Source organism: Vidua macroura, chromosome 25, assembly GCF_024509145.1.
Source record: "Vidua macroura isolate BioBank_ID:100142 chromosome 25, ASM2450914v1, whole genome shotgun sequence".
In the NCBI taxonomy this organism is placed as follows: domain Eukaryota; kingdom Metazoa; phylum Chordata; class Aves; order Passeriformes; family Viduidae; genus Vidua; species Vidua macroura.
Window position 1 is genome coordinate 3159903 of NC_071595.1, and position 16997 is coordinate 3176899.

Sequence of the window (16997 nt, forward strand, 5' to 3'; positions counted from 1 at the left end):
TCTCACCACTTCCTCGCAGCGGCTGGTGGAGCAGAGACCACTCCCTGGCTTCCACTTCCCCCCTCATTTCTGAAAGCCCCTGGTTAGTAGCAGGGCAGCAATTCCATGGAGAGCTCACTTCCCTCCCTGCCTTGGGACAAGCCCAAAGCCAAGAACTGGAGTGTGAAGGGGAACCTGCCAGGGCACAGGAGGCTGTTTGTCCTGTCTGGGGTGGGGCGGCATGGGCACTGGAGTGCCGCCAGGACCATCCTGTGAGGGGTCTTGGGGCTTTCACCGCCGTGCTGCTGGTGGGAGGGATGTCTGAAGCTGTTTTCTTTCCCAGTCCCTCGGCCAGGCGAAGGACGAGGTGGCAAAGGAGAAGGTGCCTCCTACGGAAGATGCTGCCCCGAGGAACGCCACGGCCAGCGGCGGCCTGAACCCGCCCGGTGCCAGCCTCCCGCTGCTCTCCGTAGCGCTGGGGGTGGTGGCAGCGCTCCTCCTGCACCTGCGCTGAGCCGGAGGCGTCCCTGCAGCCCCCCGCCCCCGGAGCCCCCCGAAGACCCTCCCCAGGATGGCATCACCGGCACCGCCCCCGTTCCTGCCGCGACCCCCGGCCTCGGAGCGAGCCCCCGGCCCTGCGGAGCGGAGCAATAAACGCCCTGCTGCCGACACCTCGGGCTCGTCTCCGCGTTCTCCCGCTTCGGTACCGGGGCTGGCGGGGGCGTGGGGGAGCAGCACCGGCCCCTTCCCGGGGCTTCAACCCTCGGGGCTGGAGGGATCGGGCCCGAGCCGGGGGGGAGCAGAGCCAGGACTCCCGAGTGAGCATCCCCCGGGGGTCCCCGAGTGGGGGTCCCCGAGCTGTTCCGGAGCGGTCCCCGGGGGATCCCCGAGCGGTCCCCGAGCGGTCCCCGAGCGGTCCCCGAGCGGTCCCCGGGGGCTCGGGCGGGAACCCCGCGCGTCCCCTCAGGCTCGGCGGGCCAGCCCGCCCGCAGCCCCGGCCAATCCCACGGCAGGGGCTGCTGCTCCCCGCCAATCCGACGCCGCCAGCTCCCGCCCTCAGCCAATCACAGCCCGGCGGAGTTAATATAAATTGCGAGCGCACCCATATAGTTCCTGCGTGGTGCGGACGCAGCTCCGAGCGCTGGTGTGGGTGTAGGGGGGCTCTGCAATATTGAGGGGCTTTCACGTTCTTCAGCGTCCCTTCCTGCCGGGCTGATCTTAACCTTTAAGTCCCTCGCGTGGCTGCCTGTCCCCCTGCCCGGACGGGTACTGGGGCAATGGAGACACGTAAAAGACGGGCGTTTGTCGCTGAAAGCCGCGGCAGGCCCCAGCCCTCAAGCTGGAGCCGCCTGATGTCACCCGGCGCACCCGGGCTGTCAGTGCTGCCCCCTGCGAGGGCGATGAGTGCTCGCTGCCCCCATGCAGTGACCCAGACCAGGCTCTTGCTGGCAGCCGTGTCCTCTCCCCAGCAGAGGCGGCTGTCTCCATTTCCTCGCGGCAGAGCGCAGAGGCGTTTGTCTCCATTTCCCGCCCCGTGTTCTCCTGGCTCCAAGTCACATCCCCGGGGGGGCTTCTGCTCTGGACCCACGTGGCTGAAACCTCTGTCCTGGGCACTTAAAAGATGAGTAACCTGAGCCGTGGTGCAGTCCTGCACCAGGGACCGCTGCTGGCTCTGAGCCCAGCCCAGGTGCCACGACAGGGACCCCAAGGCCACAGGCTGGGGTCCCCCTGAGCTGGGGCTGGAGGGGCCCCGCAGCCCCCGGTGCTCCCAGGGCACGGCTTGGCCAGTGCCTCCCTCCTCAAAGTCCACGGCCACAGAGCTGCCTGTGCCCCTGGGCACTAGAGGGCACTGGGATTCCATCCTGGCACCAGGATCAGGCCTAGGGCTGGGGGTAGTGCCAGGCTGTGGGCAGGACAAGGAAAGGACACCAAGCACCCGGGCAGAGCTGGCCCAGACAAGCAGGGCTGTATCTTACACACGTACATAAATACAGTTCTGGGGGAAGAAATGCTTGTGGGGATGGGCCCTGCTGCTCTCCAGAGGGTCCCATGCTGGCCGTGTCCATGGGATGCTTCATGGACCATGTTCAGACCTCCTGGGGAGGGAGATGGGGTGGCACCCCCGGGATGGGGAGGTTGATGGTCATCCATCACACCAGCAGCTGGGGCAGAGAGCTGCTTGGATGCAGCGTGAGTGGGGTCTGAGGCCTCCTGCCCCAGTGTGGGGATGCTGGCAGAGTGTCCCCATCTGCCCCATGGCACCTCTGCCCCTCACAGCACCTGGATGTCCCAGATCTGTGTGGGTCGTTCATCAGCCATGTCCCAAACAATGGCATGGTCCCGGTCATAGCTTCGGCCACCTGCAGAGCAAGGGGGAGGTTTGGGGAGGGCAAACCCCACTCCTGATGGAAAAAACCCCATTTCTGGGCATCCCTGGGAAAGCAGCCTCTGTCCAGGGCTGAAGCCTCACCCTTGACGTCAAGGATCATGTCCTCGAACATCTGGCTGTGGATCCGTCCCTGGGAATCGACGCTCCAGGTCTGACGTGGCACACGCGACTCGGACCACAGCACAGCCTTGGCGCCCTTCCCAGCCGGCCCGATGACCTGCAGGCTCATGTTGGGGGCCACCTGCAAGGGACACGGAGGGAGGGATTTCCCTGTAGTGCAGCTGGATCTGTGGTGGAATGTGGGATGAGCAGGAAGATCCCCTCTGCGAGAGGTGGGGGTGATGAGGGTGACAAAAACGCCTCAGGGAAGGCAGAGATGGCTTCACATCTCCGGGGGAGACTCAGAGGAGAATCACCAGATCTCTGGGACAAGGCTGGGATCAGAGGCTGGGAGAAGCTCTTGTAAACCCCTAAAGATGGCTGTGGGGTGGGGAGTGCCCAGCAGGAGTCCTGCCCTGCTCCCCTCGGTGGCGCTGGCTGTCACAGCTGAGCCCTGACCTGGTTTTTGATCAACCCATCCTCGTAGTACCAGACGGAGCTGCTCTGCTCGCTCAGGCTGGAGACCACCACCCGCCCCGCCTTCATGTCCTCCACGTCATCGGGGACCGAGAGGAAGAGCTCCAGCGTCCTGCTCCTGATGCGGAAATAGATCCGCCTCTGCAAGAGAGGAACCTCTGTTTGCACCCAAAAGCCCGGCTGCCTGCAGCTCCCCACCTGGCTGGGGCTCTGGGAAGGGAGGATCCTGCACCCCGGGGGGGCTCTCCCCGTTGTCCTTCCCCCAGGAGATCCCCACGTGTCCCCAGGGCGATGGCTGTGACCGTGACCTGTCCCTTGTAGCTGGCACGGCTCACCGTGCTGGGATGCCGTGGATTTTATGAGGCAGTTGCCCACGGGGAGCGTTTCGCCACATAGGCGGCCACTCCCAGGGTGGGGGACAGGAATCTGGGGTGACAGTGCCGAGCTGGTGGCACCTTTCCTGTGCCAGAGCTGTCAGCTGCTGCTCTCCAGCTCCCCCAGCCCAGGGCTGGCAGCTCTGTCTCCATGTGAGCCTCGTGCCCTGGGGTTTTGGGTTCACCCCACCGGGTGACACGGCCCTGTCCACTCCCAAAGGTGACCCTCACCTGGCGGATGGGGTAGAGGGACCCCACATGCTGGAGCCCGCTGTAGGTCAGCCAGTTGGTGATCTCGGTGCAGTCCAGCAGCCACTGCCGCCCTCGGAAGTCGCCATGCTCGCACAGCACCCAGCTGTGGGGACAGGGTGGCACAGGACAGGTCACCCCGGGCGGGCAGGGGACACCCACGGGGTGCCAGGGGACCAGGGCTCACTTACATCCCTCCTTTGACCCGCACCGACAGCACGTGGTTGTTGAAACCCTCAGCCTGGAGACTCCGCACTTCAGAGTTCAGCTCGATCTCCTTCCCCTCGAAACACTCCAGCCCGTGCAGGAAGATGGAGGGCTCCGAGAAAAACTGTGGGGTCGGGGACAAGGGGGGAGTGAGGCTTCCTGGGGTGCAGAGCCAGAACTGGGGGTGCCCGTGAGAGGGGAAAAACGTTCTGGAGGGATCGGGAAGGGAAGGGAAGGGAAGGGAAGGGAAGGGAAGGGAAGGGAAGGGAAGGGAAGGGAAGGGAAGGGAAGGGAACTCACCAGTGGAACTTTCTTCAAGGAGCGGATGGCAGTGGAGCAGAGGCAGCCCATGGCACTGAGCGTGGGGTACTCACCCTCGGACAGCACGTGCTGCTCCCCCGCAAATTCCTGCCCGTCAAACAGGATCCAGCTGGTGGGGAGGAGCATTCCCGCACTGACAGAGCCATCACGGAGGGCATCCATCCCTCCCACAGCACCCCTGACACCCTACCTGCCCCCACGGACTCTGCAGGAGCGTGGGATGAAGGCTTCAGGCAGGGCCTCCTGGTCCTCCTCAAAGGCAACGTGATCCCCCAAGAAGTCGGGCTCTGAGAAAAGCAGGATCTGGGGAGGGGAGCAGAGGGGCTCGGTGAGGGGGCAAAGTATCACCACCACCCCACGAGGGGCTGCGTCCCCCTCCCCATCCACCAGCCCTGACCTTGGAGACGAAGTGGAGGTTGTGTTCCCTGACCTGGAAGCAAACACAGCGGGGCTGATGGGGGCCTGGCCATGGCACCCACCGGCCCGGGGGGTCCCACGAGGAGGGGCTGTCCCCTCACCTGCAGGATGGGCTGTGCTGAGGCGATGTGACAGTCGGTGGCTCCCCAGTCCTCGCAGTTGCGGTACACACCCTTCTCCAGGATGTACTGCTCGCCAGAGTAGTTGGGGCCCTCATAGGCCACCCACCTGTGGGGGGAGGTGAGTGCTGGCCCATTCCCCCCCCAGGCACCCCCCAGCCCTTTCCCACACTCACACGCCGCTCAGCACGTGGATGGACTGCGTGACACTGCCGTAGCCGGCCAGCTGTGTGTCAGGGAGTGCCTCGCTCAGCTCCACGCTCGCGCCCTCCTCGAAGTCCATGGCCTCAAACAGGACCAGTGCTGGGTCAGAGAAGTCCTGTGGGGAGAAGGAGCCCCCCCAAGCCCCATGGTCTGTCAGGGAAAGGGGCTGTGGGCTGGGCACATGCACAACCGTGCTCCTGCCTGGCCTCGGGCACCCCAGGGAGGGTAGGAGCAGCTGCCAAAACTTTGCTTGGGCGATTTTGGGGAATCTCAGGCCATACCCAGCTGCCTGGCACAGGCAGGGATGGCTCCCTTTGGGGGTGAGGAGGGGATGAAGGTGCCTGGCTCTCTCTGCCCATACCAAGTCCATTCCCAAGCCAGTCCCATCCCTGCCCTCACCGTCCGGATCAGCCGTAGGGACACCAGCTCCTTGCTGTAGCCGCCCCACTGCCTCCAGTCCTGGTACTCCCCTTCCTCCAGCAGGTACTGGTGGCCACGGAAACCTTCCTTCTCGTAGCCAACCCAGCTGTGGCACAGGCAGACACGGGCAGTGAGGACTCCAGAGGATTTCCACGTGCTGGGGCACGGGGACACCGTCCCTCTCTCCCAAGGGACCCACAGCCATTCCACAGCCCTTCCCAGGGGTGACCATCACCTTCCCAGTCGGGATGCCAGCCCTGCCCTCCCCATGCCACTCACCAGCCACCCAAGACACGCAGGGAGCCCACGGTGGGCAGCGCTGGCTCGGGCAGGCGCTTCAGGTCGTAGATGTCTCTGCTGATGGTGAAGCTGCAGCCCTGGAAAGCTGCAGCTTCATAGATCAACACCTGGGGACAGGTGAGAAAGGTGAGGAAGGGACAAGGTGGGGTGAGGATGGTCCCAGAGCCATCCCAGCCTGTGGTTCCTGGGAGCTGCCCCAGAGCTCACCTGTGGCTCACCAGGTCTCTCCACGACGGGGCAGCCCTGGAAGGAGAAGGAGCCCCAGTGAGGCTGTGGTGGCAGGAGGGGCATTGCAGGGACATCTGCTTCTCTGCCACCTTTTAAAGCCTGAGCTGTTTTTTCGGTTATTTTCATTCAAGAAGCTCTTTTGAAGCTTTCCCTCACCCCTAACCCACAGGAGCACTTTCCAAAGCCACGCCTGGCCTCTTTGCACACTGTGATCTCACTGATGGCAACCAAGAGCTGCCAGAACTCACTCACACCTGGATACAGCCTCGGCACCCCTGGAAGCACACCCCAGGAACCAGCACTCACCAGCCTGATGGGATGCATGGAGCAGATGGATGGATCCTTTGCTCCCCAAGCCTTTAAACTGGGGTACCCGCCCGGCTCCAGAACGTAGGGATCGTCGTCGAAGAAAGGCTTGGAGTAAAGCAGCCACCTGTGGAACGGGGAAAGGCATCACACCCTGCTCCCGTCTGCGCTGGAGCCCACCCGGCAGCCTCCAGCCCCAGGGTCCCCTCACAGGCCCGAGTGGACGATGATGGAGGCGGCAGCCAGCGCCTGTCCCCGCTCGCGGGTGTCCTCGGCCGAGCCGCTGAACCTGAGCCGGGCGCCCTCGCCGTTCTCCTCCGCGAAGAGGCTGATCTCGGGGGTGCGGTAATCCTGCGGGAACAGCGGCGTTCCGGCTCCGGCACCTCTGCTCGGAGGGCGCTGGGGGCTCGGGGGTCCCTGCACTCACCCGCACCACCCTCTTGAAGGAGCCGATGCGGAAGGGGCGGCCCCCGCGGGGCTGCCCGCGGTCCCCGCTGTCCCCGTACGTCGTCCAGGGGTTGTCGATCTCCACGTCCCCCTCGGCCAGGACGCACTTGCGCCCGCGGAACCGCGGCTTCTCGTACATCACCCACCTGCGAGCGGGGTGGGGGCAAAATGGGGCGAGATCCAGCGTTACCCACAGCCCCGCGGGTGCCCCCGGGGCAGAGCGTGGGTGGGGACGGGCTGCCACCGCCGCGGCAATTAGCACTGGCAGGACGGGCGCTCCCGAACCCCGGGCTGCGACATCCCCGGCACGAGTCCCAGCCAAGCCCTCCCTCGGTGTCCTCTCCGCGTGTCCTCGCCCCGCCGCTGTCCCTACCCGCCTCGGATGACTCGGACGGAGATGGTGTGTGAGAGCTCCCAGGATGTGGCGTCGGGGACGTCGTCCCAGATCTCCCGTTTGTGACCCGCGAAGCCGGCATCGGAGTAGAGGATGATCTGGGAAGGGTGACACGGTGGAGAAGTGCTGCCGCACCGCGCAGCGCCCCGGCCAGCCAGCCCGGCCCGGCCCCACCGCCCTCCCTGTACCTTGCCAGGTCTTGTGTTGATCTTCTCCAAGCCCTCCTTATCCTCCTGCTGTGAAGAGCCGAGGGGACGGGCGGGTGAGGAGCACGGGGGGACCTCGGCTGCAGCAGCCATCTCCCTGCAGCCTCGTGTCTGGCGTCTGCCAGGCCCTCCCACCGCCCCGAGCAGCCACACCTCGAGCATTCCTGCACTGCTAGGGATCAGCGTTCCGTCTGCCTCCGACCCTCCTGTCACCTGCCCGGGACCCTCCCAGAAGCTGTGGTGGCACCCTCCCATCCCTTGACCTCGTATTCACCCATCCCAGTATCCTCCCATCACCACCCCAGTGCCTGCACTTCCACCCATGGCCTCTCTGACGGGAAGCACCAGCCGTATGATGGGAACAGGGAAGGATTCTCGCTCCAGGGTTCAGCCCCCACCCCCTTCCCACACCCCCGGGGAAGGAGAGCATTCCCCAGTGCTGGATTCACTCACCAGGACATGGTCGAGGCTCAGGGTCACGGTGTTCTCTGGCTCCTCGGTGACAGGAGGGACAGAGCCAGAACTCAGGGCTTCCACCATGGCCATCTCGGGGCCAGAATGGCCACCAGGACCCAGCCCATTGTGGTCCCTGAGGCAGGGTAAGTCTGAGCCCCCGTCGCCGTCGGGCAGCTCGAGCAGGGCAGCGCCGGGGGACACGAAGCGGCTGTAGAGCACACTGTTGTCCAGGCGGGAGTAGGGCTTGCCCTCATCAGCTCCAGCTGCCCGCTGCTCCAAGAAGTGGGAGAGCAATGCCATGCCCTTGAGGACGTTCCCTCGGAAGAGCACGCTCTGCTCGGCCGGGCCCCCAGCCACCAGTTTGGCATTGTCATCCGCTCCCAGCGTCCCCAGGAGCGAGCCCCCCTCCATCCACCCTTCGCCCGCCACGCCGTCCCTGGGCACCCCACGGAGGGTCCTCGCGGCCACCCGCTCCTCAGGGCTCAGGTAGGGGTTCTCGATCTCCTCCTCTTCCTCGGGGGCCCCCTTGGGCTGCCCCACCGGGCCCCGTGTCAGCAGCTCCCGCAGGGCCTGGGGCAGAGACAGGGAGGCACGGGGGGCCACGCGGTCCTCGTGGATGGGGGGCAGAGCCACGCAGCGGCCCAGCACTGACGGCCGGGGCTGCCGCGGGGCCTTGGGCGCCTTCCGCATCTCCGAGGGCTCCATGTTGCGCAGTGTGTCCACGAAGATCTCCATGTCCACCAGCAGCTCGGGGTCCTCCTCGCTCGCATCAGGGGGGCTCTCAGGGGCTGCAGGCTCGGTGGGGGGCTCTGGGGTTGTGCCCTGGGGGTCTCCCATCGTCTCATCCCCCTCTGGCTCAATCTCAGCCTTTGCTGATGCTGCTGTTCCGGGTGAAGGCTCTGGACCATTGCTCACCTCTGGGGGATGGTTCTCAGGGATGCTGCCAGCTCCTGGGGGGCTCTCTGTCCTCGGTGGCATGGCTGGAATGGTGCCATCCACATCTGGCACGCTTCCCTCACCTGTGGCAGCTGGAGCAGCCTGGCCACTGGTGCCTGCCAAGGGACACTGCGGGGAGCTGCTCAGGCTGCTTTGTGGGTCCCCGGGCCTGTTGCTGGTCCCCAGAGCTGCCTTCACCAGCGTGGGCTTAGCTTGTGCTGAGTCCTTCTCCTCGGGGGATCCCTCAGCCGGGAGCCCAGTGGCCTCTGTGGTGCCCGGTGAGCTCTCCCTGCCCACTGCGGCCACAGCAGAGCCGCTGCCGTCCTGCCTGGGGTTGTCCCGCTGTGGTGAGGCCGCGGTGGCCCCAGCAGTGTCGCGTGTCCCATTTGGAGCCCCCCGTCCTTCCACTGGCAGCGGCTCGGGCCCAGCTGCATCCCTGCCCGTCCGCAGCACGGTGACCTGCCTGGTCCTGGGCAAGGCAGGGGCGCGCCCGGGCTTGGTGGCGCACAGGGCACCGACACCATCCCCGGGAGCCCCCGCGGGACGCTCGGCGGGGCGGGTGGGCAGGAGGGTGCCGTGCACGTAGCTCTCCCTGTGCACAGGCACCTCACGGGGGGCACCCGCCGGGGAGGGGGAGCCGTCCCCGCTGGGCCCCCCCTTCCCCCGTTCGTCCTGGCGCCGGGGCCTCTGCGCCGGGGCATAGACCTGCGAGAAGATGGGCCCGTGCGCCGTGAAGGCCTTGAGGGGCCTGACGGAGGACGAGTGCTCCCGGTGGGTCGGGGCAGCAGGGCTGGAGCCCGTCTTCTCCACGATCTCCCTCTCCCAGGCCTGCAGCAGGAGGGACACGCGGGAGGGGCTCCCGTCCCGGCCCCGCGCGCTCCCGGTGCTCTCCAAGCGCCGCGACACCAGTGAGACCTTCTGGAAGCGGGACCTGCCCTCGGGAGCAGCCGCGGCTCCCTGCTTCATGCTGAGCTCCACGCTGGAGATGAAGGCCCCACTCTTGGTGTGCCGGAACGGCGGATCCATGCCGGGGGGCCGGGCAGGGAATGGTTCCAGTTCCGTGATCCCTGAACTCCCCGCGCTGCTGGGCTCAGCCCCCGCGGCCGCCACACTGGGTCTGGAAGAGCTGCAGGGAGAGAAGGAGTCTCTGGGAGAGCTGAGAACAACCCCCGCTGGCCCCCAAAGAAGGCCTTTAAACCCCACAGACCTCCCTCTGACCCTGCGGGACATTTTGGGAGGATCCCTTGAGCATAGGAGGCTTTGGGGCTCCTTGTGGTGCTCTTGCCATCCATCCTGGCACATGCGGGGTGTGGGGAGCACCGTGGCTCCCTCTGCCTGGCCGTGCCAGCGCTGCTGTGTCTGGCAGGGCTGGTGGGAGCTCTGCCACACACCCTGGTGGGCTGTGGGCTGTGGCAGAGCCTGGCGGGGCACAGGTGAGCCTGGTGGGGCACAGGTGAGCGTGCAGGATGCAGCCGGGCCATGCCGTGCCCCGAGCTGTGGGATGAGTCAGGCGGGCAGCAGGGCTGCGCCGAGTCAGCAAATGCAGCAAACAAACAAGCCCAGAAAACAACAGGGAAGCTGCTCCGTGCGGGAAAGGGCCTGGCTGGGATCGGGAGCAGAACTGGGGCAGCCGCGGGGTGCGCAGGAGGAGGTAGAGACCTGAGCAGCTTCACCCCTGACCCTTCCCTGTGGCTGTGTGACAAAGGTGGGATTGCTGTGTCCACCTCTGCAGCTCCACGGGCACGAGGAGGCGAACTGGAATAATCGTCCAGAGCTCACCCCCCCGATCCGAGATTGTCCCCAGCACGCAGCTCCACCTCCTGGCGTTGGCTGCTGCAGGGTGGGCATCGCTCTGGTCACCAGGGCTCAGGGCAGGGGGCAGGGACACATGTGCCACCTCAGCCTGGGAGTGATGCCAGCACAGTCCCTGTGCTGTGGCCACATGCCTGCCCCAGAAGGGTTTTATTGCTGGGTTTGGGATTGGGAAGAGCTGACACAGCAGGTGCTGGGGAGGGAGCTGGAAGTGCACCCACGTCCCAGGATCTCCCAATAAGGAGCTGTTCGGTGTCACTGCCCGGCTGGGGACAACGGCAGGGATGGGGATTTGGGGTCAGCCCGAGGACAGGCTGAGATTAAGGTCCCCATCTTCCCCCAATGGCAGGGAATGGGGACACCTCCCTGCACAAGTCCCAGGGCTGCTTTCCCTGGGGGACACCTCGGAGAGGACTTCATCCTGCAGCAGCCAGGTGGGATGAATCCAGCATCATCAAGTTGGGTTTTCCCAGCACCCAAGGGGATCAGGTGGCCGGGGGCAGGCGGGGAAGTGCTGGTTACAGGCAGCTGCCTGCCCCTTCTGCCAGCCCGCCATGCACCCTCCAGATCCTGCTCTCCCCGGCCCAGCAGGTCTTTCCAGAACAGATAGGAAGAGTTTGTGTCATTTTTCCGGAAGGCGATGAGACCTTGTCTGGGACAGGCAGCACCACTGGAGGTTGGGACCAGCCCGGGTGGGGCTGCACAGCCACATGGGCACAGCTGGGTTCCCAGGGCCACAGCTGGATCCCCAGGGCCATGGCATCCACCAGTGGAAGAGGGATGGATGCACTGGCCATGCCCATGGCTGCAGGACAGCACAGGGACACAGGGACAGGGATACTGGCTCCGTGCAGCACCGGGGTGCTGGGGGGAGGGAGGACCTGCTGACTCAGCATCCTGCCTCTCACCTGAAGATGCATTTCCAAAGATCTCCACGTCTGTCCTTCCCATCCCACCCCATCCCTGCAGCTGGATCCAGCACTTGGGCACCCCAGGTCCTGGGAAAGGAGCTCACCCAGAGCCCTGCTCTGCCCCAGCACCACATTTTCTAAAATAATCCCCACTGCAGCAACGGGTCAAGGACACAAGGACATGAGGATGCAAGGACAAGAGGGCAAGACCCTGCAGCTCCCTGGTTGCTGCTGCTGGCCATCCCCGCCTGCCCGGACATGCCAAGCTGGATCCAGTGCTGTTGCCACACCAGGGCACCCAGCACGGCTCTAATTAATTCCCTTTGGCCAAGCCAACCCGCTGACCTCGTTTGCTGCCTCCTGTCGCCCCAAAGGGTCTCCCAGCACCCAAGTCAAAGGCACGAGGTGCTGTTTAATATTCAGGAGAGACGGAGGGGCCGAGGGCAGCAGCTGCGGCTGCCTTTGAGCCGCTGACCACGGATTAAGCTGAGCCTCCGGCCACGCTGGGCTGAGCTCTGTCACCGCGAGGTGAGAGCGGACCTGCCACCTTCAGGAAAATCAGGGATCTGGGTTGCTTGGCTGCTGCACGGGCTGAGGTTCACGGGGAGGGCAGGGGAGCCCCCGGCCGCCCTCGCTGTCCCTGCCCTCCCGTGCTGAGCCGGGTCATGGGCAGCCATGCGCCTGGCACGGAGGGGGACAGGGGTCACAGGGGAGCCCCGCTGTCCCCTCAGCCCGGGGCGAGAGGCCAGCAGACGTGGAGGAGCCCCAGCTCTCTCAGGCATCTCTTGGGATGCACTGTGGTGGCAGGAGTTGGATTACAACCCAAGCAGCCCCCCAAATCCAGGGACTGAAGGTGGGAGGGTCAGAGCTGGACTCAGCCCCCACCTCCCGGCCTCACCCCCCCTCCCTGGCTTGTGCCGATCCTGGGGGAGCCGGGACCCATCCCAGCTCCTGCCCAGCCGGGGCTCAGGTCCAAGCACCGGGCAGTCCCCGTGGGTGGCAGTGGAACGGGAGCCCCGGTGCCCGCCTCCCCCAGCAGCACGGAGCCCCTTCCCTGGCAGCACCCCGCCAGCCGGGCCGGCCCGGGCAGCGCCCTGTGCCCGGGGCCCCGCACCGCACCCCTCGTACCTGCCGGCCGAGGGTCCCGCCGTGCCGGCCGGGGTCTGAGCCGTGCCGTGCCGTGCCGCGCCGCGCCGAGCGGGCTCGCGGGGCTGCTCTCTGCACACCGCACAGCTGGGCGGACCGGCAGAGTCACCCTGAGCACCCAGCCCTGAGCACCCAGCCCTGGCGCAGCGGAGGTTTGGCATTCCTCAGGTGCTGACAGCCGGGGAGCCGGTCAGGCTGGTTCCAAACCCGGCTCCCCCGTTTCCTCCGACTCAGCAGTGCCGGGAGGGAGCCCAGCCGGCCTGGGTGGCTCTGGGCCCCCCGGACCTCTATCCCACCACCCACCGAGTGAAGAGCGATGGGAACCTCGGATGGGACATCAGGGAACGCTTTGTCCCCGCGCCTCCGGCCAGCACGGCGCTGCCACCACGGCCCGGCCGTGAGGCTGGCAGGGCCCCAGCGCAGGGTGCTGAGGGGCTGCGGGTCCACAGGGCTGGGGTTGCCCCGGGTCAATCCGCTTCCCGGGGGTCCCACAAGGAGCCCCCAGCACTGCAGCACGTTCCCGAGGGGCTCCGAATGCGGGGACATCTCCCAGGTCTCAGAGAGCTGGGGCTCTCGAGGGGTTTCACACGGGCTTGGGGAGGGAGTTGATATCACGGTAGCCCCGGGCCACCGCGGGAGACCTGACCCCGGGGCGCAGGGCCCCGTCCCGGCAGGGCTGGGAGCGCAGCGGGGCCAGCACCCGCCCCGTGTCCTCGCCCTGCCCTCCCGCTCCGCCCCAGCCCGCGGGAGCCCGCTGCGGTGCCAGCCTCAGCCCGGAGCCACCACTCCCGGCTGCTGGCCCAGCCCGGGAGCCTCCCCGGCCACTGCCAGCCCGAAGCAGGTGGCCACAGTTCAGCTCTGGCTGGGGCTCCCGGGGCCACCCAGCTCTGGGTGACACCGCTCACGTGCTGGGGAAACTGAGGCAGAGCCGAGCTCCCTCTGCCGGGTTCTGGCAGGTCCCCGGTCCCCTCCTGTGCCCTTTGCCAGGACCCCGAGGGTGGCTGAGCACCCACACGGAGACCGACTGTCGGTCCTTGTGGCTCGGGCACGGGGGCAGGATCTGCCCCCTGCATCCCTCCGGTGCTCGCAGGAGGGGCAGCGATGGGGTCCCGGCAGCCCCGGCCCGGCTGGGTGTTGGGGCGGTGTCAGTGCTTGTGCACGCGTGTGTTTGGTGTGTTTGGTGTGTGCCAGGCTGTGCCAGGGTGGGTGTCCGTGCCGAGCCAGCCGAGCTCGGCCGCGGCTCCAGCGGGAGCTCCCTTCCCAGCCCCCGTGGCGGCCGGGCAGCGTTTAGTCAGCGCTGGGGAGGGTTGCCCCGCAGCAAACCAGTTCCCCAGGCACTGGAGAAACTGGAGGGACACCGGGGCGAGCCTGGGCTTTGAGTCACTGTGTGCGAAGGGAGGGACACGGAACGGGGCACGCTGGGGACGGGCGGGGTCGGGCTCAACCGCAGCTCCCGGGAGGGAGACGGGGCCGGAGGGAGCCCCGCAGCGCCCCGAGCCCTCTCCGGGCTGCAGGGGCGTCCCGCGGTCATCGTCCCTTCAGGCGGGGGGAAATGGGAAGATAAGAGTGAAAAAGGAAAAGGACACCCCCATGAACCATGTCCCCTCCCCCGGGTGAACACTGGGTGTCTGTCCCCGTTCCCAGTGGGATCGGGAGGGCTCTGCTCCGGCCACAGCTGCAATGCGTTTCCAGCTCTCAGCGCTGGGGCGGGGCAGCCGTTCTGGTGTTTGGAGGCAATGAGGGCGAGGGGCTCTGGAGGTATCAGCCAGCGCAGCTTCCTTTGGTTCACCCTGACCAGGACTTTGAAGGAGGTTCTCCAGCACCCCAGGAAAGATGAAACCCCTGTTTGCCAGGCCACCAATAAGAGGAGGACAATGCAGGAGAGGCCGATGCTTTGGGAGGTGAGATTCAGCTGCTGGGGGAGAGGCTCTGCCTTTCCTCAATATCCTGCTGTGCTCTCCTGGCTCCCCCAAACCAGTTTTCGCCCCCACTGCCTGAGTTTGCTCTTGGGGGATTGAGGTTTGAACGGGGCTGGGGGGATTTAAGGGGCAAGGGCAGACTTGTGAGCTCTGGTCTGGGGGAGTCTGCAGCCTCTGAGGAATATCCTTCAGCTATCGATTCCCCTTTATCAGGGAGCAGGAATATGCATGGGCTGAAATCCTGATCAATCCCCGCTCTGCAGCCGATCAATCAGCTGCTGCCCCAGGGCTTTTATCAAAGGGAGCTGCCGAATTTGGGCTCAACCCATCACTCCAGGCCAGGGGCAGGAGTCTGTCTCTATCCTCCTCTGCCCCCCCTGCCCTGCGGGGGAACCCTGGCCGCAGGCAGCACCCTACAGGGCACCCTCGGGAGCACTCCTCACTCTCCCCCTGCCAGGGGCCAATGCCCCGGGCAGCCCCATTTGAGATGGAGCAGGATGGCCACGCTCCATCCTCAGAGCTGTGGGGCACCCACGGCCGGGAAGAGGCGCCAGGGCAGTATTTTTGGAGGGTTGGGAAGGTGCAGCCTGGTGAGGGCACCCCCGGGGAGCACGCTTGTGTCAGTGTCCCCCCGCCCCGTGTTCCCAGCACTGGGAGCATCCCTCAGCCCCGGCACGGGGCGAGCAGGGGGTGTGGGGGGCCAGTGAGGGGGAGGGGCAGCTCCGTGGTCTCCTTTATTGATTGCTTCTTAGCCAAAGGTCAGCAGCGAGTGTGGAAGGGTGAGGAGGAGGGAGGTGGGGTGTGAGGGGCTCGGCCACAGGGCGCGAGTGCCAGCCTTAGGCAGGGCAGGGTGAAGTGGAGCGCCCAGCATGGGCACCCACCGCTCCCCCTCGTGCCTCAGTTTCCCCACCAGCAGATGGGCTGGAAGGACTGGGCAGTGGCCACCCGGGTCCTGGGCTGGGTGGGTGGGGAAGGAGGTGTTGGGGGCTGGAGGGAAGGGTCTGCGTGCACAGGAGGGGGTGGAGGTGGGCCCGGCCGGGGTTGGAGGAGGTTTGTGCATCTGTGTGCAGCCAGGAGGGCTGTGCCTGTGGGGTGGGCAGGGAGAAGGATCAGTTTTCTTTGGCAGGAGCTCGGAGGCTGCTTTTGAGCTGGTCAGCGGTGGCAGTGACAGCGCTGGGAGATGGCCCTGGAGCCTCAGCCCAGATAACATCATTTTCCACGGCCCTTCAGGACCCTGGAGGGGCTTGCAGCACTCTGGGGACACCGGTCCCCATCTTTGCCAGCGCTGTGACCCACGTGCCTGGGTGCTGCTCATCCCCAGGACTCATCCTGCTGGGTCAGGGCCCGGGTGGAGCCCCGGGGCGGCTCCGTGGGTCTGGCCCAGGGATAGCAGCGCCGGCACTGGGCTTACAGAGCTGCTGCCCTTGCCCCGGCCGTGCCGAGGGGGAAGATTTACAGGCTGTCAGAGCTGGGGGCAGAGGTCAGCAGGGGTCAGAAAGTCCATTTCAGTGAGGTCACTGTCCACTTCTTTCAATCTAATGAAGCCATTATTTGTGAAAGAAGCCGCTTTGCCGGCTATTCCCTTGAAGCCGAGCAGGGCACAGCGACCGGCTCTGAAAGAACAGGAAGGAGTCCCCTTCCCTTCCGCGTTTGCCATTCAACAGGCCCTGAAAACAAATACACTACGCACAGAAATATGACACGGGGCCGGCGCTGCTGTGGGCTGGGACAGCGGCACCGGGGAAGGGTTGGATGGAAAAGGATGGAAGTGCCCTGATTGGGGATGTGGCTGCATTGCCTGGCTGGAAAGTCACTGAGGATGGGCAGAAATCAGGGCGTGCTGAGGAAGTTGCTGCTGCCTGCAAATAGTTACAGGAAAATGCCTCTGGGACTGCTGCTCACTCCTGTCCATCAGAGAGGGGCTGCAGGGGGAGGCTGGTGCAGGGTGTGGATTATTTTCTGAAGGATTTGTTGTGCAGAAAGCAAGAAAGAGCTCATTCCTCACCACATCCTTCCCCCGTGCCCTCACACCATGCGGGCTGCACCCTCCCCAAATCCTGAGTGAAATGGGAAAAACTGGGCAGGAGACAGGATGGGAGCAGGGATGAGAGGAGGGTGCTGGAGCCGTTTGGAGGGTGGGTTATTTTCTCCCCTCCTGCCCCAGTTATCCCACAGCCGAGAGAAAAACGAGGATGAACGTGCAACCCCTGCAGCCAGGAGAGGGGCCCAGGTGCACTCCTGCTCCCAGGATGGTCCCGGAGCGCTGCCCGAGCTGGCTGTGAGTGCCAGCAGAGAGGGGGAACAGGGACAGGCACCGCGGTTTCCTTCTTGCCAGGACTGCCACCAGCCCCGTCCCCTCCACCAGCCCTGTCCTGGACTGGGAGTTCTGCGGCTGCCAGAGCCTGGTCAGGGATGGGAGTGGGGGTCCCATAAGGAAGCACTGGCCAGACCCGTCCCTCCTTCTGCTGCAGGTGAGGTGCTGCTTCTCGGCTTTGGGGAATCGGCTCAGAACTGACGATGAGAGACCAGTGGAGTTTCCTCCCAGCCCGGCTCGTGCCCGTTAAGGGTGGTGTGAAGGTGAGGGGACACGCTGTGACACCGGGTGGGGGTGAGTCGTGGCACCTCCCACTCTGTCTGTGCCCGTGGGACACGGATCGACCTGCACCACGAGTCCTGGCGGG

The 16997-nt window shown here is 65.8% G+C and overlaps 1 protein-coding gene across 3 annotated transcripts; it reads right to left on the reverse strand.

Annotated features, from left to right (window-relative positions):
* Positions 1 to 1920: 1920 nt before the first annotated feature.
* On the reverse strand, positions 1921 to 9577 carry CRYBG2 (crystallin beta-gamma domain containing 2). Of its 3 annotated transcripts, none has more exons than XM_053998798.1 (19): positions 7590 to 9577; positions 7119 to 7166; positions 6910 to 7028; positions 6517 to 6682; positions 6379 to 6440; positions 6090 to 6216; positions 5763 to 5798; positions 5535 to 5662; positions 5235 to 5361; positions 4808 to 4950; positions 4614 to 4740; positions 4493 to 4525; positions 4286 to 4398; positions 4075 to 4204; positions 3759 to 3898; positions 3550 to 3673; positions 2927 to 3085; positions 2450 to 2609; positions 1921 to 2339 (listed from the first exon to the last, which is right to left on the reverse strand). In XM_053998798.1, exons 1-19 carry the CDS (start codon positions 9552 to 9554, stop codon positions 2251 to 2253), a joined length of 3996 nt encoding a protein of 1331 aa, XP_053854773.1. In that variant the 5' UTR covers positions 9555 to 9577; the 3' UTR covers positions 1921 to 2250. The 3 variants fall into 3 exon arrangements, with proteins under 3 accessions (XP_053854773.1, XP_053854772.1, XP_053854774.1); XM_053998797.1 differs by having other exon boundaries at positions 6301 to 6440; XM_053998799.1 differs by lacking the exons at positions 1921 to 2339; positions 2450 to 2609; positions 2927 to 3085; positions 3550 to 3673 and having other exon boundaries at positions 3816 to 3898; positions 4075 to 4182; positions 6301 to 6440.
* Between the last annotated feature and the right edge of the window lie 7420 nt (positions 9578 to 16997).

Coding starts and splice junctions, on each gene's coding strand:
- CRYBG2 (XM_053998797.1), bottom strand. CDS start 9,554: ATGGATCCGCCGTTCCGGCACACCAAGAGTGGGGCCTTCATCTCCAGC. Junction 4,741..4,807: donor ATCCACGTGCTGAGCGGCGT/GTGAGTGTGGGA, acceptor CTCCCCCCACAG/GTGGGTGGCCTATGAGGGCC. Junction 4,526..4,613: donor CAGCACAGCCCATCCTGCAG/GTGAGGGGACAG, acceptor GTTTGCTTCCAG/GTCAGGGAACACAACCTCCA.